A 26,005-nucleotide genomic window follows, 5' to 3' on the forward strand; every position below is an offset into this window, starting at 1 on the left:
AAACTGGCCAAAATGGAATTTGCAAAACTGTATATTGACAAGCCACAAAGCTTTGGGGAGTGTCTCTTTTGGACTGGAGCTTGAAGGTTTGTACAATAAATATGATCTTAAGGGTATCATCCCTTTTATCCAGGCCACTTTCATTTGTTACGATTCTGTTGGACCACAAAAACCAATTAATGCCGAATTTCCAGTCGATATTTCTTAGAACATTTGTTAATCTCTAGGTATTTCAGTGTCCATTGTGTTTTTCTTTGGGGATGGCGGTGGGTTCTTTTGCATGATGTCAACGTGTGATTGGAAGTCGAATGTGCTGTTGAGGATGACACACAGACTCCTCACGTTAGGGAGTGGAGAAACAGAGGAATTATCAAGTGTAAAGGAAAAAATGTCAGTCTGGCTAGCTTGGACTTGGTACCTATAAGTAGGATTTTGGTTTTATCACAGTTGAGTTGTAGAGAACTAATGTTTGAGTTCTGAGAAGCAGTCAGTAAGGGTGGAAGGAGAAATGGTGGCGGTGGGTTTGGTGGACAGGTTGAGCTCGGTCTCATCCATGTGAAAGTGTAAGTTGAATTGATGAAAAATATTGCCAAGAGCTAGGTGATAAAGAGGAGGAGGTCCAAGACAGAGCCCTGGGGACACAAGAAGAAATGGGGGACCGATGGGATTCGGAGGATTTCATTTGAACAAACTGGTTGCGGGTGTGTATTGTCAATCATATATTGTCATTATTGTTTGAGTGTAAAATCTGAAAATTTACGGATCGATGTAGCTAGAGAAAAAGTCAATTGACCGGTTGATGGGGAATTGCTACTTCGGTGTTGTTCCGTGGCTCCTTCACTGCCACTGACGGCTTTTGAAGTCAAATACACGTGTTTACTGAGAGAGAGCTGGCAATGAATTAGTTTTCATTACAGTAACAAGGTATTTGTACTTTGTTTGGTGCGCATGGGTTCGATGCTTCTTGACAGTGACATTGCCAACTCCTGGCATGCGCATTACATTGCTTTTGTTTTTGTCCATGTGAGAGGGGATAGTTTTTAAAAACGGCGATTGTACTTGAAAAGCGCTAAGAAAACACCTTTATCTTTTTAACTTGATCATTGTCGTGAGAGGGCGAGATTGGGCTGTAAACACATCCACACGCTCTCTGATGAGCTTTACCCTGATTGCTTCCACTCGTCACACCCTCTGCCCTTTTCTACCTTGCCCTCGTCTTTGTCTTATTCCTTATCAGCTGGGAGCTTAAAGAGAATAAATAGGTGGTGCTCGCGTGTGTGTGTGTTGCTGTGGGGGGCTTACCTGCATTGAATGGCCCCACCTCTCTTTTCTGCCCATTGAGAATGAGTAAACACAAAAGCACCTTTACTTTCCTCCACACTCGCAGCGCCAGCAGCGGGATCCGCTCTGCTTCGCTGCATCGATCGTCGGCAAAACCAAGAAGAAAAACTCCATCTTCGACCGGTTGTTTAACGTCTGCGCCCCTCAGTGTGGCCCACAGGTACAGAGGTGACTTTCACCTTCAAGTTTTCTGTCTTTCAACCGTAGTGTCTCTGAGTGGCAATATTCAAATATTTTGGCTGGCATCGCAATTTAGAATCTGTGCGCAACATAGCGACAAGAACTTTGTCGAGCTGTCTTGAGTGAAGCTTCTCAAGCACGTTTTTCAATGAGGCTTCAGTAAGCAACTGTGACAGGGTAATGAAATAAACTGCTTTTGAATTTGGACAGTGCGGGTATCTAGTGTATTGCATACAGAAGGTTCTGTTGTATTGAGACGACCGACTTCCTCATTTCGCCGGTCTGCGGAAAATGATTGCGAACGTGGATGATGAATTGGACTGGAGATCACAATGGCTTGGAACCAGTGGAACCAGTGGAGTGGCATGAGGAGACTGTGTTATGAGTGTGTGTGTGTGTGTGTGTGTGTGTGTGTTTGTTTAGGGTGGGGGTTGAAAAAAGCACAGTCACCAAGAGGTTTCCGGGTTCGTCATCATTTCATCTGTGGACTTTTACCCCACGAAAGAGCTCTGTCCATAACTGTGTATGTGTGTGCGGATCTCTGTGTGCGTGTTGTGTAACAGTGTAATCTACATTTAATACGAAACCAAACATGCCACAAAATCACTTTTCTTGTGATTTCTTTGCGAGAAAGGCCGTCAACATTGTGTTGAGTGCAATTGCCGTTCTACACACGCGGATACTCACACACACATCTCAAGAAGTGTTTGTGGACTGGGCGAGCCAATGTTTGATGGCGAAGGGGGAGGAGTCATGTTGCAGGACACTGACAAAAAACGCAAAATGAACTTGTTCAAGTCATCACGCACACTTCCAAAGTGTTCACTTCAAGTGTTTGTTCTCAGGGACCGCTCGGGGGCGAGCTCGAATAATTGTCTTCAAGTTGTTGTCCTCGCCTTGGTCGGGCCAGCTGATTAGCTCGAGGAAAGGCAAAGCCAAAGCAAAAGCAGCGCTTATGATTGGTCATGTGTGTTGGTCCAGGACACAAACTGCTGAGATCTGAACTAAAGTTTGAATCGGGGTTCGAGTTCGAGTTCAAGTTCAAGCGGCGGCTCAATTCCGACGCTCTCTTCTTAGTTCGCAACGGAGGCTACAGTTTCGTGGCGGTGTCAGCGAGGCTCCTAAAAGCAGGGGGCTCTTCGGGTCAGTCAAGCGGAACAATCCCTCGGCGGTGAAGTGGGAGCGGGCTGCGGGCTGCGGGCTGCGGGCAGTCGCGCACACACTCCGTCTGACCTGAAATTCTTCAGGTCACCTTCACTTGCGAAGGACGTTCGAGCGTCAAAGGGAGGCCTGGCGAGATCGCGGGGGGCGGGCGGGGGGGATGGGGGGGCAGTTAGTCCCCTCTTTGCCGGTCGTTCGTCTCCCTACGTGCATCGCGCTCCGCACCCGTTCGTCACACGTGGGCACAGTTACCTCCGCACCCCCCGACTCCCCCGCCCGTTGAGCTCCAGCGAGCCGGAGGAATGATGGTGCCAGCTACGTGGGCGCACGACAAACACGCCAGCGGGCAAATACACACGGGAGACTTCGTTCCGTTCTCTCGTTATGTCGCGGTTCACCTATTGCGGATTTCAGATTCATATCGCATATTCATATTTTTTTGTGGTGAAATAAATGCTTCCTAGCCAAAAAAACTAAATAAAACAAAGAAAACTTCATTCAACCGTATTACAAGGAATAAAATGTATATAGTGTATGGCACTACTGTGTATTACATTATTTTTAACAGTTTTAAAGGTGTTTAAGAGTATATCAAGTGTTTACAAGAGTATGGGAGTCTGGGGAGATTCATACAGCTTTAGAGTAATAATTAATAATCAAAAAAATATGTGGTCGCTACTTTGCGGATTTCACCTGTTTGGTGATAAACGAGGGATTACTGTGTGATTCAACTTTTGCGCGGGACAAAATCAATCAAAGTAGATCGTGTTTATGCAGTACGTCGTCATATTTGCCGGCTGGTTAACACATCTGCCTCACAGTTCTGAGCACTCGGGTTCAATCCCCGGGCCCCGCCTGTGTGAAGTTTGCACGTTCTCCCCGTGCCTGCGTGGCTTTTCTCCGGGCACTCCGGTTTCCTCCCGCATCCCCAAAACATGCATGGAAGGTTAATTGAAGACTCTAAATTGCCCGTAGGTGTGAATGGTTGTTTGTTTCTATGGGCCCTGCGATTGGCTGGCGACCGGTTCAGGGTGTACCCCGCCTCCTGTCTGAAGACAGCTGGGATCAGAATCGGAATCAGAATCCTCTTTATTTGCCAAGTATGTCCAAAAAACACAAGGAATTTGTCTCCGGTCGTCGGAGCCGCTCGAGTACGACAACAGACGGTCGATTGACAGAACATCGTCGTCATATTTCAGTATGAGGCAGTGCAGTTCTCAATGCCTGCGTATTACAATCACGATTGTAACATCAAAATGAACCAATAGTATCTTTATGATCAAAATGTCCCTGCTCTTGTATAGGATTTCTTGACATTGTGCAGCAAAGTGTCTAAAGTTATATAATGCGGCGTCATTCAGAGGAATGTGCCGATCTCTGTCACTTTGCAGATGAAACGATCAAGTGACTGAATGTTCCTTTTTCAATGGCGAGCACGGCGTCCGTAATGTGTCAGTCGACTTTTTCATTCCATTTCGCTACGAAGTTCGTATGTTTAATCAACTGCTATTTATTGAATTAGGCCCGGGGTCCTGATCCGGCCCACCACTTCATTTTATGTGGCCCCCAAATCATGCGCATCGACTTCCTGTTTTTTGCTAAAATACCAAAATCGAAAAATGTCTTCGCTTTTAAAAACATTGACATATTGCAAGCATTTGTTTGTTTCCATGCCCTCGTGAAAAATAAATAACAGTTGAAACAAAAACATTTTTGACTGGCTTGTGCTTTCAAAAGTAGTCATCCATCAATTTGCTGTGAATATGTAATAATAGGAGATGATTATACACACATACGGGTTCACAGTCATAACGGGCCCAGTTTGACACCCTTGATTTCGAGTCTTCAAGGAAGCTAACATGCGTATTTTGGTGGGAGAAAACCAACGCAAGCTGGAGGAGAACAAGCAAATGCAACAAAGGAAGGATGCAGAGGTTTAGGGGTGCTGGGATTCATTTTAAGGATGCCGCGGCCCCCCACAAAACGGGCGAGAAGCGCTTATGGCTGCAGTCGAGACTCGAATCTCTATCCTCAGAACTGCGGCGCAGATGTGTAACCGCTAGGCCGCCGTACCGCCCGCTGCAATGGATTACGTATGGGCCGATGACCGTGATGAAGGTACGCTGCGGTTTTGAAAAGTCAAGGTTTCAATTGACGCGACGCTATCAATTACCAATTACCAGTACAATTACCAGTACTTTTACACGTCATTTCATACGTAATTAGCTGCGACGTGCTAAACATTCAGCTTCTGTGAACTTAATGAGAGCCGAGCTGCCTTTTTATTTTTTTTTATTTTATTTTTTTTCTCTCCTTCACAGCTGAACAGAGGGGGAAGGGCAGCAGTGCGCGCGCACACACACACACACACACACACACACGCTTGCGCGGCGGCGGCAGAGACCAGGGAAACGAGTGACACCGGTCGGAAAAGGAGACAATTCAGTTTTATTGACAATACAAATTCTGGGAAAAACGAAGGTGCCAGTGTGTCTAACGGAAGTGTTGCTACCAGTTCCCTTCTCCAAAACAAGCCAGATGATTTCCACACAGACAGAAGACACCACATCATCTCCTCAACGCTTTAGGCACTCGGTGTTTCTTACCTGGAGACACGTTATCTGGATGGAGATTTTGTTGCTTTTGTTAGTACATAACTTAACTAACATTGTCTTGTTTTGTAGCAATTCTGGGTTTTTCCCACTTTAAATGTGTTGAGTAGAAAAACAGTTAAAAGCCTAAAATAGTTAGTTTAATGGTAAATACTGACATTTGTTTACCATGCTGGTGCCCGCAGGCACCAGGTAGCCCCCAAGGAACACGAGTCGCCAGCAGGTCTGTTCTAAAAATAGCTCACCACTGATGGAACATATTTTTCATATTTATTCGTGGAACATGTTTATTAATGTGTCAAATATTCCAGATTATGTTTAACAATAAAATAGATTGTGTTCAATACAAAAAAAACAAAATAATAGATTTTAGAGCTGGAATTTAAATTCCGTCATACTGTGATACCGCAGGATTTTTGTTCAAGGTTATCGTACTGTCACAATCTGATACTGTCCCACGCCTACAATGTCTTCCATCCCTCCATCCATTTTCTACCGCTTACTTCCCTCTCCCCGGCCACTTCATCCAGCTCTTCCGGGGGGATCCCGAGGCGTTCCCGGGCCAGTCGAAAGACGTAGTCTCTCCGGCGTGTCCTGGGTCTTCCCCGGGGTCTCCTCCCGGTGGGACGTGCCCGGAACACCTCACTGGGGAGGCGTCCGGGAGGCATCTAAATCAGATGCCCCAGCCACCTCATCTGGCTCCACTCAATGTGGAGGAGCAGCGCCTCTACTCTGAGATCCTCCCGGATGACCGAGCTTCTCACCCTATCCCGAAGGGAGAGCCCAGACACCCTGCGGAGGAAACTCATTTCGGCACAAAACCCTGTAGACTGGTTGGGCGAACTCCCACGCACCCTCAAGGACCCTGCCGAGGGTGTAGAGCTGGTCCACTGTTCCACGCCAGGACAAAAACCACACGGTTCCTCCTGAATCTGAGATTCGACTTCCCGACGGACCCTCCTCTCCAGCACCCCTGAATAGACCTTACCAGGGAGGTTGAGGAGTGTGATCCCCCTGCAGTTGGAACACACCCACCACCCCAGTCTGCCAAGCCAGAGGCACTGTCCCCGATGTCCACGCGATGTTGCAGAGGCGTGTCAACCAGGACAGCCCCACGACATCCAGAGCCTTTAGGAACTCCGGGCGAATCTCATCCACCCCCGGGGCCTTGTCACCGAGGAGCTTTTTAATTACCTCTGTAACCTCAACCCCAGAGATAGGAGAGCCCGCCCCAGAGAACCCAGACTCTGCTTCCTCATGGAAAGGCGTGTCGGTGGAATTGAGGAGGTCTTCGAAGTATTCTCCCCACCGATTCACAACGTCCCGAGTCGAGGTCAGCAGAGCCCCGTCCCCACTATACACAGTGTTGACGGTGCACTGCTTTCCTCTCCTGAGACGCCAGATGGTGGACCAGAATTTCCTCGAAGCCATCCGGAAGTCTTTCTTCATGGCCTCACCGAACTCCTCCCACGCCCGAGTTTTTGCTTCAGCGACCACCAAAGCTGCATTCTGCTTGGCCAGCCGGTACCCATCAGCTGCCTCAGGAGTCCCACGGGCCAAAAAGGCCCAATAGGACTCCTTCTTCAGCTTGACGGCATCCCTCACCGTTGGTGTCCACCAACGGGTTCGGGGATTGCCGCCACGACAGGCACCGGCCACCTTACGGCCACAGCTCCACTCGGACTCGATGTCCTCGCCTCCCCCGGAACGTGAGCAAAGTTCTGTCAGAGGTGGGAGTTGAAACTCCTTCTGACAGGGGACTCTGCCAGACGTTCCCAGCAGACCCTCACAATACGTTTGGGCCTGCCACGGCGGACCGGCATCTTCCCCCACCATCGGAGCCAACTCACCACCGGGTGGTGATCAGTTGACAGCTCCGCCCCTCTCTTCACCAGAGTGTCCAAGACATGCGGCCGCACGTCCGATGACACGACCGCAAAGTCGATCATCGAACTGCGACCTAGGGTGTCCTGGTGCCAAGTGCATGTGTGGACACCCTTATGCTTGAACATGGTGTTCGTTATGGACAATCCGTGATGAGCACAGACGTCCAATAACATAACACCGCTCGGGTTCTGATCGGGGGGGCCGTTCCTCCCAATCACGTAGAACAATGGAGTCCTCAGCAGGAGCGCTCTCCAGCACCCCCTGCGAGGACTCCAAAAAGGGTGGGTACTCTGAACTGCTATTTGGTGCATAGGCACAAACAACAGTCAGGACCCGTCCCCCCACCCGAAGGCGGAGGGAGGCTACCCTCTCTTCCGACAGGGTAAACCCCAACGTACGGGCGCCGAGCCGGGGGGCAATAAGTATACCCACACCTGCTCGGCGCCTCTCACCGTGGGCAACTCCAGAGTGGAAGAGAGTCCAACCCCTTTCGAGAGGACTGGTACCAGAGCCCAAGGTGTGCATGGTGGAATCATAAAAAAAGCCAGAGAGGTGACGTTCCACGTCCCGAGAGCCAGTTTGTGTAGCCGGGGATCGGATCGCCAAGGTCCCCACCTCCGGCCACCACCAGGCTCACACTGCACCCGACCCCTGCGGCCCCTCCCACAGGTGGTGAGCCCACGGGAAGGGGGACCCACGTTACCCTTTCGAGCCGTGCCAGGCCGGGCCCCGTGGGCGCAGGCCCGGCCACCGGGCGCTCGCCTGCGAGCCCCACTTCCAGGCCTGGCTCCAGAGGGGGCCCCGGTGACCCACGTCCGGCCAAGGGAAACCTCAATCCATTAACATCTTTCATCATAGTCTGGTCCCTCATCTAGGACCTGTTTGCCATGGGTGACCCTGCCAGGGGCGTGAAGCTCCTAGGATCATTGGGACGCACAAACTCCTCCACCACGATAAGGTGACGGCTTCCATGTATTATTTTCGGTATTATTTTAATTTTAATATGTTTACTACACAGTACTGCACGTGGCTATCTCTGTAAAATGACCCGATTAGGAGCCGTACTCTGTTTGACAAAAAGACCACATAAGCATAGAAAAGGCTCGTCAAAAGATGATGAGCGCGAGCGTCGCCAGTCGTCCCGCGTCAACCTCGGCTGTGCGGACGTCGTGCGTTCGAAGGGTTAGCCGCACTTCTTCCTTCTCCTTGTTTCGCTCGCTCACTCGGGCACTTGGATAACGCTCAAGAGACACAAACTATCTCTTGGACTTCATCATCACCTCTTACTACAAGATCTGTGCTGCGTGTCTTTTGTCAGCTGTTGGAAATCACAACAGGAAAGTGTCTTTTTTTGAAGGAGTCGAAGCTGTTTCTCCGCGTCTGCGTACGACCGGCGGGAAGCGCTTCCTGGAAGGTCCGGCGTGAGCCTAAACACGGCCCTCCTGCGGGTCACGTCGCTCTCTGCGACCTCTCCACACGTGACACGCTACTTATTTACTTTAGTGGATGACTTGCAGAACCAAACTGGCTCACAGGCCAAGATACTGATTACCAGCAAAGTTTTATTGCTGACTTTATTCCTGCCTTTTTGTCTGCTCGGCAGATTCCTGTGTGTGTGTGTGTGTGTGTGTGTGCGTGTGTGCGTGAGTGCGTGTGCGTGCGCGTGTGTGTGTGTGTGTGTGTGTGTGTGTGTGTGTGTGTGGCCCTGTCCTCAACAGAGAACAAAGTCATACAGTGACAACTTTAACTCGCTTTAACTTGTTGTCCCACTCGAGCTTTAAAAGTGTCTTTCTCATAACAAGATATGCTCAAAAGGAATCATTAGCTTTGCGGTTTAACGCGATAAACTAACTCGGCTCAGCTACTTTTAGTCGTAATGAAAAAAAATCTGACAACTTTATAACATAACAACCACTAAACTTGTATTAAAATCACATGTTAAACTACACTAAAATGTGACAGTTTTACAACAAACCGAGTCGGTCGGGGCTTAGAAAAGTCGTGTTGCTGTGTTCATAATGGCCAGTAACGAAGGTTTTCAACAATTGCGCACATAACGTGACAACGAGACAACTACGATCAATTGCGCTTATGTTTGGTCAATTGGGCGATCACCCAATTGACCGAGCTCTACGCAAGCGCTTCACATTTCAATTTGAGTCATATTTATATAACAATGCAACTTGTGGGCGGTGGAATTGGTGAGCATTATTTCGTCAGTGATTGGTAAATATTTGCCGGTTAGTTCTTCCTGGGGGGTTAAAAAGTTAACCATTGACGGTCCTGAAATTCCCCTCACACCCATAAGACCTGACGCATCTTGCGTCTTAACTTCGATCGGCTCGTGTTAATGTCGGACAGTTTTATTTTTGGAATTGGAATTTTGACCTCCGTGCCCCAAAAAGTCCAAATGTAGCCCCGATGAAGAGAAGGTGATTTTTTTTTGGTCCATTTCAAGAAATTCTCAGCTCTCCTCTTTGTTCTCGGTGCTGTTTAGTCTTCCTTATCGCTTGTTTTCCCGGTCGTTAAGGAGTGGAGCCAGTTTCAATAGCAGCTGATACTCAGGCAAACTGTTGACCACACACCGAGACTTTAATCTGGCTCTCTTGAGTTCACCCCATCCATCGTCTCCATTTTGTCCTTCACTCCCTCTGTTCCTGCTCTTGAGGCCCCTTTCTTTCTTTTTTTTGCACAGAAACTACGAGAGCGAGTCCTCTCATCTGAGACTTTGCACTCTCTCTCTCTCTCTCTCTCTCTCTCTCTCTCTCTCGCGCTCTCTTAGCTGCCCAGGAAGGTGTGTGTTGTTTGCTTAAGTTAAGCCGACAACAGAAACAAAAAGCCTGCGTGCCCAAAGTGTGCAGACAGGACAAAAAAGATTGTCGGATAAAAGCCCCCAAAACACGAGGATGTTTCCTCGAGCTTCCTGTTATTCTCCACCTTTCCTTTTGTGCATCTCTAAGCAAAAAAAGGCGACTGCATTTCCCATCAGCCATCTGTCGCTCTCTCGGGCACACACACGCGTTAGTACCTGTGGAAGCTCCGCCCTGACGGTGGCTGACGCTCGCAGTGTTCGTGCGCGCTCAGCTCAGTGCCGCGCTGTACCTGTCTCTCATGGAGGTGGAGCAGCACTCCTCGGAGCAGACGGCCCAGCGGCGGCGGAGTGCTGTCGAGCGACATCGGTAGCTATCCTCTCTCTCGTCGTCGTGGTCGGCTTCCCCTTCCTCTTCTCTCCTTCTTTATCAGGACTTCACCTTGCCTCTCTCGCCTCACTTCGATTGACATTTGCTCGACCCAGGAAGAGAAACTTGAACCAGTGCGACTTGAGGCTGTGTCGATATGTGTTCAAGAAGTACAACGTTTTGTGTGTTGTTCCTTCGAGGAACCTGTTTTGCGGTGGCAATTTCGGATACAAAGCGAGAGATGCATTGTTCTTCCACGGACACGTTTGTTTCTTCGACTTGCCGACACATTTCGTTGCGTACACCTCAGCCGGAGATTTAACTGCACAACCTGAACAGAGCCAATACAGGAGTTGTATCGTGTTTATCCTGCTTTGTTTGATTATGCAAAATGGAAATGAGAAACAGCTGAGCGTGATGCAGTGCAGTTCTACACCACTGTGAACTACGACCACACTAATACATTTATAAATGGCATTGATTTTACTGCCGTAGGCAAATAACTGCTTTGTTCAGTGTCAAAACTTACACTGTACAAAAATAAAACTTGTATTTTTGGGTCACTTAAGTTGGAAAGTCAGCACAATGACGCAAGCCAGTTGTTTGCTCGAAAACAATTTGCTGAGTTGTTTTCTTCCATCAGGGGTTCAATACGAGTTGCAATACAGTTCTGTAGACTTTAGTTTGTTTGTTGTGAAATGCGGGAAAGCCAACTGTCACAAAAGCAAAACTTCAAACATTTCATTGGTTTGTTGACTTGAAATTTTAAGGTTTTTTTGTTTTTTTTAAGTCAGTGTGGCATTGAAATCTTTGTAAAGGCGGAATCAATTTCGCGTGTGTTCCGAATGATGCCCAGCCTTAAACTCCTGTAACTCAGAGAGAGTGATTATACAGTATATTCTTATTCTTTATTCTTTCTACTGTGTGGAATTGTGTCAGTGCCTCATGTACAGTGTAGTCCAGGTTTATGGATGCTCATTAAAGTCATTTCTGCGCTCGTAAAACAACGTGTCGTTCGAATCAGGTGCTTCCATCAATTATAAACACGATCTTTCGAAGTCATCGCAGTGACTCTTTAACCTCGCAGATTAGCCAATCGACTCTTTACCCTTTAACTTTTCCCCTCGTTCATTCACAACCTTTCAAGCACGGGAGCCGCTGAAAGACTTTTCGGCTCACCTCCAAGGTCCGACGCGTTCCCGTTGTGTCGCGGAATCTGAACCGATGAGGCGGGAGTGAGTGAGTGTGTGTGTCTTCTTGGCTTCCATCTTGTTGTTGTTGTTGTTGTTGTTTTGCTGCTCACATTTGACTAAAAGCCGACAAAGCTACAATTTGTGGCCATAGGTTGGTTAATCATCTACCTGTTGCTGCTCTCACCCGACACAACGCACACAGGCACGCAGTGAGTCCTGATTGGAGTAGATTTAATGTCAAGGGTCCACACTGTCTGAGAAGCGCCCCTTCCTTGCGTTTTAATAATCCTATCGACTGTTATTTGTGTTCGGTTTATAAAGCTCACTCACTTAATTAGCAAGAAAAGCAAGAGTGTAACAATATGTCATCTTGACCTCCTGCTCAGCGAATGACTGAAGAGCGGAAATAAGCAACGTCCGCTTTCATCACTCTCGGCTCCTGCCCTTTTGCATTCACGAAAGAATCTCAATTTTATTAGACTGCCTTGCTATGAGCATCATTTACAATCTAGAGAGTTGTCGTACTGGTAGTTTGTAGCCTGAGTAAGGAAGCTAGCGATCAGGTGTGCGTGTCGGGTGTTGGTTATGGGCTATTGGGTCGCTTCAAATGAATGCCTGCGTTGCCATGGTTGCTTGACTTTGTAGTTTTGTTGTTGTTGTTACCTTTGTTGACTGCCTCGCTCCTGCCATCAAATGTCCAAACAATTGAAAGAAGCAAACCACACACACGCACCGTCTGAGATGATTGGTTGCCTCACATTGTGGCGATTAGGGACTGAGTGCTGTGGATTTTTGCTTTCTGAATGCCGCTAGTGTTGAGAAATAAGAGGTTTACGCTTAGGAAGCTGATTGTTCTCTGTTCTTTTTATGGGTCGGGAACAGTATTAATAAAGAGAACGCACATACGCATTTACACACACTGTGTAGCGTTACATTCCTAATGAGCAGGCGGTTGTATATCTAACACCCTCTTGGAGCTACAGTGTGCCAAACACGTTAATGTGCATGAAGGTGCGGCGCACGTAAGATCAGCGGAGCCGCCACCCCTCAGTCATAGCGAGCATGTGACCGAGCGGACCTCAGTGAACCTTGAACCAAAGTTGAAGGGTTAAATGACTTGCCAATCTTTCTTATGGGGGTCAGAGATCAGGAAAGAGTATTAGCAAGCGAACAAAACAAGGTTGTAAAGCTACAGCTTGAGCATTTCTAGATGGTCATTTTAAGCCTCTTAAACGACCTCTTTCCTATCTTTCCAATCATCTTCCACTATTATTCCAGAATTATAGACCAAATACGAGCAAATGTACTTCAAGTATTTGTCAAGAACCCAAAAATGATTTCTCCCAATCTCTTTGCCCTCCTTAGGCCACACCTCTAATTGGCTGTTTTTGTCAGAATGACAGCCGAAGATTCAGCTTCCTCTTCAGCTATGAGCACCAATACTGCCCCCTCCAAGCCCTGCAAATTTGCCACTGCCTCCCACCACGCTGTCCTCGGACACACCAACATTCCCGAGGGCGTCGCAGGCGCTCCCAATGAGCCGGCGCTGGTGGCCTTGATGGAGCGCAGCGGCTACGGGATGGTCCAGGAAAACGGCCAACGCAAATACGGGCCGCCTCCCGGTTGGAACGGCCCATCTCCGCCGCGGGGCTGTGAGATCTTTGTGGGCAAGATCCCGAGGGATGTTTACGAGGATGAGCTCGTTCCCGTCTTCGAGGCTGTGGGACGCATCTACGAGATGCGCCTGATGATGGACTTTGACGGCAAGAACCGAGGCTACGCGTTTGTCATGTACACCGAGAAACACGAGGCCAAACGGGCCGTGCGGGAGCTAAACAACTACGAGGTGCGGCCCGGGCGACTCCTCGGGGTCTGCTCCTCTGTGGACAACTGCCGTCTTTTTATCGGCGGTATCCCCAAGACCAAAAAGCGTGAGGAGATTCTGGAGGAGGTCTCCAAAGTGACAGAAGGCGTGTTAGATGTGATCGTTTACGCCAGCGCCGCAGACAAGATGAAGAACCGTGGCTTTGCCTTCGTAGAGTACGAGTCGCACCGTGCGGCCGCCATGGCCCGCCGGAAACTGATGCCTGGGCGCATTCAGCTGTGGGGTCACCAAATTGCAGTGGACTGGGCAGAGCCAGAAATTGATGTGGATGAAGATGTCATGGAGACAGTGAAAATACTCTACGTCAGGAATCTTATGATGGAGACCAGCGAGGAAACCATTAAACAGGTAGGTTCACTAGACAATTGTCACGGAACGTTTTAGTTCGGTCGACTGGCAGAACTGTAAGAAACAACAACCGCGTTTTCTTGATCGACCAGGTGTTTAGTCAGTGGAACCCGGGCTGTGTCGAGCGAGTGAAGAAAATCCGTGACTATGCCTTCGTTCACTTCGCATCCCGCGACGATGCCGTGCTGGCCATGGACCACCTGAATGGAACAGAGGTGGAGGGCTCCTGCATTGAGGTCACGCTCGCCAAGCCGGTCGATAAAGAGCAGTACTCTCGCCAGAAGGCCTCGAAGGGGGTTTCTGCTGCTCCGGAAGCTCCGCAGCAGAACTATGTCTACCAGTGTGACCCTTACACACTGGCCTACTACGGTTATCCCTACAGCACACTCATCGGACCCAACAGGGACTACTTTGTCAAAGGTTAGAACTCTTTCTTGTCAGACATCGGTTGACTCATGTTTTTTTGTAAATGTAGGTAGCTGCAAAAACTCTTTTGGGGAACCTCATTGGTAAAAACTTGCAATCACATGAATGCAATGAACAATTTAAGTTTAAGCCAAGCTCGCTGTTGATCACGATAAACTTGAATTAATGAAGGTCTGTCCTTCAAATCATGAAAGTCAGCAACAAGGTGATGACGTCACAAATGTTAATCCTGTGTGGACCTTTGATGACTGATTGAATATGGTGGAAGCAGAAAAATCTATTTGACTTTCAACAATCATTGTGTTTTGGTTTTCTCTCCAAAGGATCCTCATTGATACTGAACAATGGTAATCGCTCATTTCTACTCATTCTCTCAATGAACAATGAGCCTTCTTGCTATGTGACAAACTATACATTTTCTAACACACATCCCTTTCCTGCTGCTCTGTCTCCTTCTGCCATTTCATGGATGAATATCCACAACGTGGCAGCAACATGCAATTTAGGAGTCTGAACATTGCGCCCCAAAGAGAATAATGTGGCCCTCAAATAGCAACTGAACTGAAAGCAACATTGCTGACATGGACACCGCAATTACATCTTAACCGTGCCCCGCCAAGATGTTTTTTTCTAGCGCCAAAATTTCCATAGAAAGTCCCGAACCATTACTCCAGTAATCCGATGACCCGTTGTATTCAAGCAGGTACCGTGCGAGGTCGTGGTCGCGCCGCCACAGGTAACCGGACCCCCGGTCCTCGGGGCTCGTACCTGGGGGGTTACTCTGCCGGTCGTGGCATCTACAGCCGCTACCACGAGGGTAAGACCAAGCTGCCCGAAAAGTCCTATGAACTGATGCCCAGTCTGGAGCTCGCTGCCTCCGTCAACCCGGTTGCCATCAAACCAGGCACAAGTCAGTGAGATAGACTTAGCCATCCCTACCCTCACCCATCTCAAAAGCCTCGACTAAACCCTTGAATCTCTTTCCACTTCCTGCTCTGTTCTTGCACACAATACAGGCAATGACATTGATGCTCATGACATGTATTTCTGCAATGAACTGTAAGAACTGATTCTTTCTGTCTTTCTTCTGTGTGGTTTCAAGAACTCCTTTCTCAATCAAAATAATAGTTGTTGCTGGATGGACATGTGCTCAAGGACCGCCATTGTCAAATGATTCTGAGAATGTGTCCTTTCTTGTGTGATCAGCTATTTAATGTTAAGGCAAAAAGAAAATTGTCCCATGGAATGTTCGGACTGATGAGAACTTTCTGCTAATAACCTTGCAAGATAGCTGCAGGATGGAGAAAAAGGGTGTGTAATATTGCAAATCTATCTAGCCCACCAAATCGAATCACCCATCAAGTATGAGGAGGTGGGTTGTGTTTCGGTTTCAATGCATCCAAAAGGTTAGCATTGGTCCTCAAAGAAAGACATTTCGCCACTCAAACAACTAACAACTGAACAACAGAAGACTTATTTTGACTCTGCCGACCTGTCAGGTTAGCACCCGCTACTCTACTAATTGCAGCGCAATATCATGAGGAAACACCTGTCCCATCATTTTCCAAGCAATCTCCATTGGCTCTTTCCCACGTGGATTTGTGAAACCAAACTTTTGTAAAACAGGCCATCTGGAGTGTCAGGTTACGACAGAACGGTATGTTCACGGCTCACGGGGTGGCTTGCATTGGAAGCAACGTTAACATGATCAAATAGGATCCGGGAAGTCCAGTAGTAGCGACATGCTAGTCAAATTAAATCCCTTGGAAATGTGAATTGGAGCATTTTCCTGACTATGAAAAATAAACAGTGACTTTCAAAAAAGACTACAGTATATTTAAAAATGAATTCTTGTTATTATGATTAACAAATAATGAATCAATGGGCGCTGTTGTTTGTCTGATCGTGGTTGTAAATAATGTGCACTGAGACCTGTGCTTCCATGACCTTTCTTTGTATATTTGCAAATCCAGCTTTTGACCGAATTGAAGTTTCACATCCAATCACACCCAATCATACAAATTCCAATTTCATTTTGCAAAGTGAAAATTGTGCTCTGTGGCCATTCACCTCACGACACTTTTAGTCAAGACTGGAATCCAAATTCTAAGCAGTCTCCCAAGGCAAAGACATTTTTTTTTCTCTTAATTCATTACAATGTGTCCACACCTCTGATTTCTTATTGGAAAACAGTAACGGAACATTGGCGAGCATACGTAACGGTACGTTCAGTTATTCTTTGCGGGACTTGCTGCTGTTTGAAATGAATTGCCTCAAATGTTACGACCAATTACGGATGAAAATGAAAGTATTAACATTCTTGATTGTTGATAACATGAGAGAAACGTTTCCTCGAACAGTGGCCAAGGGCCAACGGGAATTCACTCAACTGCAGAGAGCGCCTGGAAGTAGTCGTGTTGGTTTTACACGTGTGACCTTTTATTCTTGGCTCCGATCAATAATGGAGTGCAACAAGTACGTGTCTACTCGATTCGACACAAAACCATGCTGATGCGTGTTAAGTTGTTTCCTTTTTCTTCAGCTCAGGTTCGATTTATCTAAACAAAAACAAAAAAAGAGCCGCGTTTTGAACCAAAACCTTTGAGTACTTGGGGATACTATAGAATTGTTTGAAAAAATGCGATGTCCTCGAGAAGATTTAAAGACAGTCATGTTTCTTGTTTACGAATAGCATCCACACGCAGCACTGAGCTGTGTTGCGTTTGTCTTCTTTTCGATGTCATGCTAGCTTCACAATGCCAACGGCAACCCAATCGGGGTTGCAACGTGGCCGTGGTAAAAGCGCAACCGCCGCTTGCCCCAGTGGGCAATACGGAGGCAACTGTTGCAGGCGAGGTTAAATGACACACGTTGTTGAGTCATCAACGGTCAAATTCTGAAATAGAAATGTTGTTTTTTTGTGTCAAATCCGTTAGCATGGAGAAGCGAGGCGCAAATGATACTTCGCCCACCACATACACTTATTTCTTATCTTAAATTGACATTCAAAGATTTGGCTATTTGCTAATCGGAAGCTTTGTTACGTTACTTCACTCCTTTTAGGGGAAAAGACGACCGAAAAAAACGTATGAACTTCCGAAATCTGGAGTTCAGTGGGTGTGGAATCACAGGATCAGCCGCGGTTTGAAAAGACTTTAGTCCACCTGCAACAAGGACTGACGACGTGTTCATTCTGGGGTGTACGTGTGCGTGTGTTGGGGTTAATCCAGAGTTGAGCACCATCCTATTCTCAATCCCATTCCAACACGACCTGCTCATCTTAGTCTTCCCTCCTAACATTCGTTCTGTCCTTCAGCTTCTTCTCGTTGCTCTCATTTCTGTAGTATTTCTTGTTTGTCTTTTTGAGCATGGGTGGATGTACCGAATGCGCTGGTCTTCTGCTGTTAGAAAGACGACGCGTAGTATTCTTCTCTTCTTCTGTCCGTCATCCGAACCGTGGCTCACGTCTCCGTCCGATTGCAGTGGCGTTGCCGACTCTGGCCGGCCAGTACCCGGTGTTCGGCGCGGCCCCCGCGGCCAAGCTGATGGAGGAGGGCAAGGTGCACGCGGTGGAGCATCTCATCAACCCTCTGGCCATGCAACACCCTGAACACGGCGCGGCTCCCGCCGCCGTTCTGCCGGTCTCCACCCCGCCACCTTTTCAGGTACGAATGAGGGATGTGCAGCCACATTTTACAGACTTGCCCTAGTTCCTCCTTCTTACTGCATATTTCCCTTGCTGTTTATTTATAGACTTCCTTCTATTTCAGGGCGTTGTCAAGAGTACAGAAGTAATAATGCAGAATTCTGATCGACCCTGTCAGAGCAGCTCTTCATTTAGCAGTGCTTGTCGTTCGTTAGTGTTGTTGAAACATATCGCTCAAGACTTTAGTGCAGCTTATCAAAGAGTTGTTGTTCAGCTCACATCTTTTGTTTTTGTGTATTCATATTAAGGTGGTTAACTCTCTTTTACACTTCAAATATTGTTTCGACAGTTGATAAGTGGGCTGATTTCATTTTTTGTTGTTGTCTCTTCTGGGAAGCATTGACGTTCAGTTCCCATTTTGTGACACGCGAACGGTTGTCTGTCTCCTGCGATGGGCGGCCGTCGTCCAACTTTTACCCAAAGTCAGTTCGGACGGGCTCCGGCACCCCTCGACAAGAAAACGGATCAGCTAATGAAGACATGGGATAAACGGATAGCTGATTGTCAGATTGTGAAGTGACGGCTGTTATTTTAGCCTCACAGGGCCGTTATCAGGGTTGGGCATTGAGACTCGAGAACCGATTGGAACCGCGACTAACGTTCCGGTTCTCCTTGATCCGTTCAAATTTCTACATTTCGGTTCCCTAGTCCTCCAGCCGCGTAGAAGAAGTGGCGAAAAACAGCGAAGAAGAACGCGCACCATGACGTGCTTGTGCCCGACGGCGGCGAGCAAAAGTGTGTCTTAACTTTGTTAAAATTAATGAACAATCGCCTCAGTGCAACACTTGGAAAAAGATGATACGATGCAAAGGAGTTTTTCCCGACGTGTAGCGTCTGACGCGCTCTGAGCCTCCGCCTACACCGCGCGGAGCTTCACTCAAGTCAACTCTCAGTCAATTAGGTGAGTGAAACAATAAAATACGTCTATGCCAACATTGAGACCGCTAACAAGGTCAACGGTTGCTTGCACTTTTACACTGATGGTCTTTAGCGTATATTTTAGCGTATCAAACCAAGAACGTAAGCGTCGATGATTAAAAAAAAAAAAGCTTAATTTAACATTGGCTAAAACTCCACCGTAGCAACTTTACATCACAATGAATTGGGACAAAATTCACATAAACGTTGTCTCACAGTATCACAAACACTAACCTTGCGCCTCATCGCTGGGTAGGGAAAGGAATCAGCGTTTTATAGCATTTGGTTCCATCCATTTAAAAAAAAAAATATATATATATATATACATTTAAAAAAAATAATAATAATAAATAAAGTCACCGGTACCGTGTGAAGTTACTTTTCATGCCAAAATGCTGACTTCCGATGCGGACCCTTCAAAATAAAAGGCACAAGCTGAAAACAGGAAGTCAAGTTAAAACTATATATAAACATATAACACACACAGCGCATATAAACCATTTGACGTGAAACAGTCCCAAATAACTAGTTTAACAATGCTATATTTAACTTTTAGCTGAAACATTAATTAATGAATATTAAGTCAATTGGGTTAGTTCCACACATACTGCCTGGTTTGATATTCATACTGGTTATAAAGACCCTCGAGTCAAATGTTCATTTTAGTCTATGCAGCAGGCTGCTAACAAAATGGATGCTCATCATTTGGACACCTTTTCTTTAAACCATGCAAACTTTTTTTGACTCAGCCCTCTAAAATCTAGAATCGTTTGGAACCGGAATCGCTCAAATTCAAACGATGCCCAACCCTCGCCGTTATGACCGAAAACAAAAAGTTCTAATGGAATCACCTCGTCATTAGCGGCTGAATGACTTCTTGTAGTCGTGATGAAAGTCGAGTCGCGGTCAATTAATCAGTGACGTCATCACAATGGAGCGGTCCCCAACCTTTTCCGCGCCACGGACCGGTTTCACGTGAAGACATATTTCGACAGACCGGCATAAAAACAAATGATGAAAAATACAACTGACCATGACGCTGAATGTAGTTGTTATCATTCGTGGGGACGTAGTGTATTTTTCTCTTCAACGAGCCGGCCGGTCTCATCTTGTCTTCTTGTTGTAAGACGGCTATTGTAGCCAGGCTGAAAAAAAATCAAGCATTTCACTGTTTCTGTTTCCCTTGTGATTTTCTGTTGTTGTTGTATCGACTAAGCGACTGTGGTTCTCGTCTCATTTTTTGTCAAATATTTCCACGCGTTAGGAGCGTAGTGCAGCGGTTTGAAGTACTGCCACAAGGGTTACGACACTTATCGTAAAGCGACACAAGTGTCCTGATGTCGGCGTGTGTTCTGAATAATGTTCTCGTGATCACACATTTGATCCTCACGTATTATTGGACGGGAGATTTTGGCAATGCGGATGGAGCTTCACTTGGCCCCGCCGCCCTCGTTCCTCTCGCCGGTACGACTATTTTGCGGCTGTCGGAATAGCCGAAGAGAGCGACGCTCACCGCTAACTACATAATTACATATTCGCTAGAAAGCAGCGCCCACTAAATCCCGATTCGTTATTCATGTTGACAGGAACAAATGACTTCCGAATCAAAATCGAATCGTTAGTCCTTGTACTATTCCCAAATAAAGATAATGTCATCGCCCAACAAATGAAAAATCCAATTTGATAACTTGAAAAATATCTACTGAACCAGGAGATATTTTACGCGTTTTGCTGGCCACTTCTCCCGTCGGCAATGTTTTTCTTTTTAGTTTAAAATGGTTTACTTTAAGCAGGATCCCTCACCGTATCGTGGTCAAAGGTAGAACCCGGGTCAGGTTTGTGCCCGTCTAGGTGCCCGGAATCCTCGCTGGCTGGGAAGAGCTGCCGCCTTTCCAGCTAGCTAGCTGGATCCCGCTCACATTTATCCCATTCAGGTGGGGATGCGATCAGATATTTTCCTTCCGGAACTTCTTTGTCAACGGGTGATTTTCCACATGCACACCAATCCCAATTCGAGACGCCACCGATTTGTGCGCAGCCCTGATATACGCAATTGAATGTGAAATCAGCTACGGCAACCAAATATTTTACTATACAACTATTGTTCGGAAGTGACGAGTTGAAGATTCGAGCAATTGCATTTTCTGCCCAGATTTTCTTCCCAAACGAAACAAACAAATCTACTGTACGTAGACAAAAGTGTATTTGCTTTAGTGGGCCACACAAAATGAGGTGGCGGGCCAGTTTGACACCCGTGGGCTCGTTTTTATATTCCGCCATTCATCGTCTTTGCCGTCCTTCCCCAGGGTCGTCCGATCACTCCCGTCTACGCCGTGGCGCACAACGTGCCGCGCATCCAAGCGGCCGGCGGCCTGTACGGCGCGGGATACGTCCCCGTCGCAAACTACGCGGCCAACACGGCCGCTCTGGCCACGCTGCAGAAGAACGCGGCGGTCGCGGCCGCGACGTACGGAGGCTACGCCGGCTACGCCGTGCCGCAAGCCTTCCCGGCGACGGCCTTCCAGATGCCCATCCACGACATCTACCAGTATTGACGTGCGGCGGCTCGGCCCGCGTGAAGTCAACGCGAGCGTTCTCCTGCCCGTGACTGATCCACCGCTGTAACTTCTCGACGGCACGCCTTAAAAGTAAATCTCTGCGGATTCGGGGAACCTCCGAGCACAGCCACGAGTGAGAGTGACGCTTGAAGATACGATTCTGAGCACATGGTGAAACGATGTGCCCCACCTATTACTTCTTGATGCAAATTGGAAGAGGCGAGCCGCGACCTCCGTGCGGGGACGGCCGACTGCGAGCAAAACGACAAAACGACGCCGTCTCGTCATTGACCCCCGGCCCCGTCATCAGGTTGCTATAGCAACAAAACCCTGAAGGTACATGAAAGTATTTATGAAGAGAAGACATATATTTAAGGTTCTATTACTGTAGGTTTAGCTTGATGTTTTAGGGGGTAAAGATAACCTTTTTGACTAAAAGTGGGAGAAGAAAAAGTTCAGAACTACTGACACAAGAGGATACCACTGAAGCCAACTGCTTTGCATATACTCATGAATGTTTTAGGGTTGTTGTTTTATAGCGTTCTTTCCTCGCGGAGTGCTGTCGGTGATGCTGTCCGTCCATGCTGATTGAATGTTTCTGCTTCAAACATACAGCACATGCCCGGTTGGTACTGGTTTGGCTCGTTTCGCTGTATTTGTGTTGTTGCGATTCTTTTCAAATGAAGGTTTTCGAGTGCTGTGTTCAGTGAACTATAACTGCTTCGCTTGTTTCAGTGTCGTTGCTCGAACATTTGAACACACTTAGATTATTTGAAGAAATGTCCCCATTTTTGGGGGGGGGACAGATAATAACCAAACCTAACAGCTTTTCTAATGGTGACATCACGTACACGGTTTCCCACACTGAGGAGAAGACTGAACATTTTTTCATTTTTATCATCTTTTTTATCATTATTATTTGACACGTGAAAGGTGAACAAATATGCGGAGAAATTAGAAGCCTTTTCTATATGGACATCAGTGGACACATGCCAACTAAGCTGGCATACACGCCAGCCTGAGGATATTAAAAAGAGGCCTCGCCACCGTGCCTGACAACTACTTTTTATTTCTTAATTACACTTACACTGTGCCTTTCATAACAGAGTGGAAAATGGTTCTGGATTTAGGATGGCTCACAAGTCTCGTGGATTTGTGGTGTTGCAGTATTGGGGTAACGGGACAAAGCTACCTCGTCCATCCACAAAACAACATTCTCTTCATTTCTTGAGCCGCCTTCAAACTACGACAGCAGATGGAGAGAGATGTTCCGTTGTCACTCATCAGTCGTCCGCGGTCACACTTATCGCCGTTTTAATCGGCGCTTTTAAAAAGAAACTCTGCACGTGCGATAGCAAGCTGCGAACAACTGGAGCGATACCTGACCCGATACCGCGCAGCAGCCACGTGACACGATAGCCATTTTCATTTGAGCGCATTATCGCAGCTGTTGCTTATGATGAGGAGGAGGAGGATTACAGTGATGATTAATATTAAGTCAGAGTTCCCCCACGCTTTTTCAACTCGCAACCCAAATTATGAAGATCCGAGGTTACGCAGCACGAGCTGTATTCCCACACACACGCAAAAGACGTATGCACGTAAACCAACGATGATGAACAGGAGGCAGATGAAAAAAGGATTTTTTTTTTTTTTTTTTTTAAAGTTAGTTTGGTCCAACTCACCATTTTTAGTCCGCAACTGGTGATTAGTTTTTTGTTTTTTTCCTTGTATGATGACAAAACATCAGGATGTATTGAATTAATATATGCATTACATATGCTGTGCATGAAGTGAGAAGGAAAGGTCTAATATATTCGAAAACTTTTCTTTATTAACATTTTTTAGGGATTTTTAAAGTCTGAGTAACAAAAGTAGATTTTTTTTTCTCTTGCCAGTGTCCAATAGTTTAACGCGTTCAAGTTATTGTATTCTGTGTGATGATTTTGTTGTTGTTCTTTTCTTTTTTCTTTTACAATTTTGAACTGGATTTTGTGTTGCGAGTGTGTCTTTTAAGCTTCCATCTTATCATAAGCCAAGACAACAAGATTGCAGTGGTCTTTAACTCTGCTAAAGTAAACTGGAGTTCAGCCTTGGCCAAGATATCAAAACAAGTGTGGTCCAACAGCCATGAAAACATGTTTGTTTTGGGTTTGACAACAGTCACTTCCTGGTTCTGCCTCTCACTCCAAACGGCTGCTCTCCTGGCGTTTCTCTCGCACGACAACCGTGCTCACTTGTGTGGAGCTCCGATATATCCAAGCCAGTTGTACAAACTCTTCGTAGTGTGTGCCTTATTGCCAACGTGTGCTTTTACCTTTGTAGACCTATGAAGACTGACTTCTATCTGAGGGGTTGTATTACTTTTACTTACTTTGTTTTCCCTGCCTTGTTATATTTATAGTAAGAAATAGATAAATAAAAGCATTTTCAAAAGCAATGGTGTGTCATTTCTTCATCATAATCATACATTTCCTTTTTTGCCTCTCAAAAACGGCTAAATACACTTTAGCCGTTTTTGTTATTCATTCATCTTCCCTCGCGCTTCTCCTCACGCGGGTCGCGGGCGTGCTGGCGCCTACCCCGGCCATCTTTGGGCGGGAGGCGGGCTACAACCCGAACTGGTCGCCAGCCATCGCAGGCCACATAGAAACAAACGACCATTCGCACTCACATTCTCACCTATGGGCAATTTAGACTTTTCAATGAACCTAGCATGCATGTTTTTGGGATGTGGGAGGAAAGCGGAGTGCCCGGAGAAAAGCCACGCAGGCACGGGGAGAACATGCAAACGCCACACAGGCAGGGCCAGATTGAAACCCGCAACCTCACAACCGTGAGGCGGATGTGCTAACCCAGGGGTGTCAAACTCCTTTTTGGCACGGGCCACACCGTAGCTATGACTTCCCTCGGAGGGCCGCTACAACTGTGAACCCATATAGGTAAATGAAAGATGACCTCCTATACTGTCATTACACACAGTATACACAACACATTGATGAATAGCCCGTTTTGAAATCAGAAGCCTATAAAAACATTTTTTTTCAACTATTACATTTCTTTTCAAAGGGGGATTGGTAACCCAAAAAATGCTTGCAAAAATCTCAATGGTATTCCACCAGAACACAATGAGCAATTTTGATTTGCTTTCGCGGGCCACATAAAATGATGCGGCGGGCCGGATCTGGCCCCCGGGCCACCAGTTTGACACCTGCGTGCAAACCGGTCGGTCGCCGTGCCGCCCCCTCGTGGGGTTCATGGCAACAAATTTTACTGAGCTGAAATCTCAAGCCATATGTCGATGTCTTACTTGGGGTTTTCCGAAAACGTTGGTTATAAGAGTTTTTGTTGTTGTGGTTCATACAACCGGAAAGCTGCTGTGGAAAATGGGATCTTCTTTTGTACTTTATACTTGAGGCCACAATTGCCCCCAAAAGATGGAGGAAAAAGTATAAACGATGACAGCTACAGTTGACCTTTGAACACCATAATTGTGGAAGGTTCTAAAAAGTACAGGGGGTCATAAATGTTTGGCAAGCCAGGAGACTTTGGCACCAACCTTGGTCAATGGACACACAACGCGTGCCTTTGTACGTCAACTATGATCAAGCGCTTCAACGAATGTTTCATCAAGTCCTCCGCAGTGGGTCAACTTTGCTCTAGAAACATGCTGCATGCAGCCCGCGTCCGGGTTCAGGGAGGATTTCAGAACAGAAATAGAGCAAAAGGTGCAAGAGGTTGTCTCACAACGTCGCCGCCACCTGTCAGCTGACACTACAGTTTGGTGTTGACATGAGAAACCGCAAGAAAAAAAAAACCGCTGATTGTGAAAACTGATAAGAGAGGAATCAAATATCATTCCCAGCATACCTTCAATCACATTCAAGGCAAATTTCCCAACTTCATTTGACAAACTGTACCAAGTACAAATACTTTGTTGCTGTCATGAAGTGCTTTTTACTCTCAACATTTGAAAACAGATCTGTACTGTCTTGCTACTCCTTACGTTGTCAAAATAGGCTCGTTACCTTTTTTCAACTCCCACGGATGATGACACAACATAAAAAGATGTAAAGAGAGAGTTCAAATCAACCACCGATGATATATTGTTTGAAGAGGACTGTTTGATGTCGGTTACAAGAATGAGTCGCGATGAATGCGTTGTGTCTTTTGCCAGCCTAAAAAGCACCAGCTTCATTTTCTGTCGGATTTGAAAAAACACCGAGGCCTATTGGGAAGTTATCATCACTCCACGTCCCAAACCCGGATTTAAAAAAAAAATAAAATGGGGTGGGTTGTGTGTGCCATTGAGGGATTGACCGACGGGTGAAAAACTGCTGCAAACAAACCATGTGAGTAACTCGCTGTGGCAAAGTCAAACAACACCTGTAGTGCATTATAAAGTCTGTAGGGTTTTGTTTGTTTCTTTGACTTTTACTTAAGTACCGGAGTTGAATGAGCATTTCTATTTTTACCAAAGTCTTATCTTTGCCACCTCTGCTGCTGGTTTACGTTTGCGTTTGGTCCACAGTCACGTGATGTTATAGATCATGACGCCATCTAGTGGCCGTTAGCTAATTCTGTAGTAAGAATGATGTTGAAAGGCGCCGG

The 26,005-nt window shown here is 46.7% G+C and overlaps 1 protein-coding gene across 7 annotated transcripts in view; it reads left to right on the forward strand.

Moving 5' to 3' along the window:
* rbm47 (RNA binding motif protein 47) overlaps positions 1–23,834 on the forward strand; it is a 40,269-nt gene extending 16,435 nt beyond the window's left edge. For 2 of the 7 annotated variants that reach the window (XM_061679236.1, XM_061679237.1), the window contains exons 2-7: positions 12,919–13,786; positions 13,879–14,206; positions 14,536–14,559; positions 14,913–15,122; positions 17,696–17,877; positions 21,143–23,834. In XM_061679236.1, the coding sequence (XP_061535220.1) occupies positions 12,950–13,786; positions 13,879–14,206; positions 14,536–14,559; positions 14,913–15,122; positions 17,696–17,877; positions 21,143–21,391 (1,830 nt within the window). In that variant the 5' untranslated portion in view covers positions 12,919–12,949 and the 3' untranslated portion in view covers positions 21,392–23,834. Of the gene's footprint in view, positions 1–1,387; positions 1,502–7,910; positions 8,140–9,271; positions 10,361–12,918; positions 13,787–13,878; positions 14,207–14,535; positions 14,560–14,912; positions 15,123–17,695; positions 17,878–21,142 lie in introns of those variants that run through there. The other 5 variants (XM_061679239.1, XM_061679240.1, XM_061679238.1 and 2 more) reach the window with 5 other exon arrangements.
* The last annotated feature ends 2,171 nt before the right edge of the window (positions 23,835–26,005 follow it).

Source organism: Phycodurus eques, chromosome 6, assembly GCF_024500275.1.
Source record: "Phycodurus eques isolate BA_2022a chromosome 6, UOR_Pequ_1.1, whole genome shotgun sequence".
Classification (NCBI taxonomy): domain Eukaryota; kingdom Metazoa; phylum Chordata; class Actinopteri; order Syngnathiformes; family Syngnathidae; genus Phycodurus; species Phycodurus eques.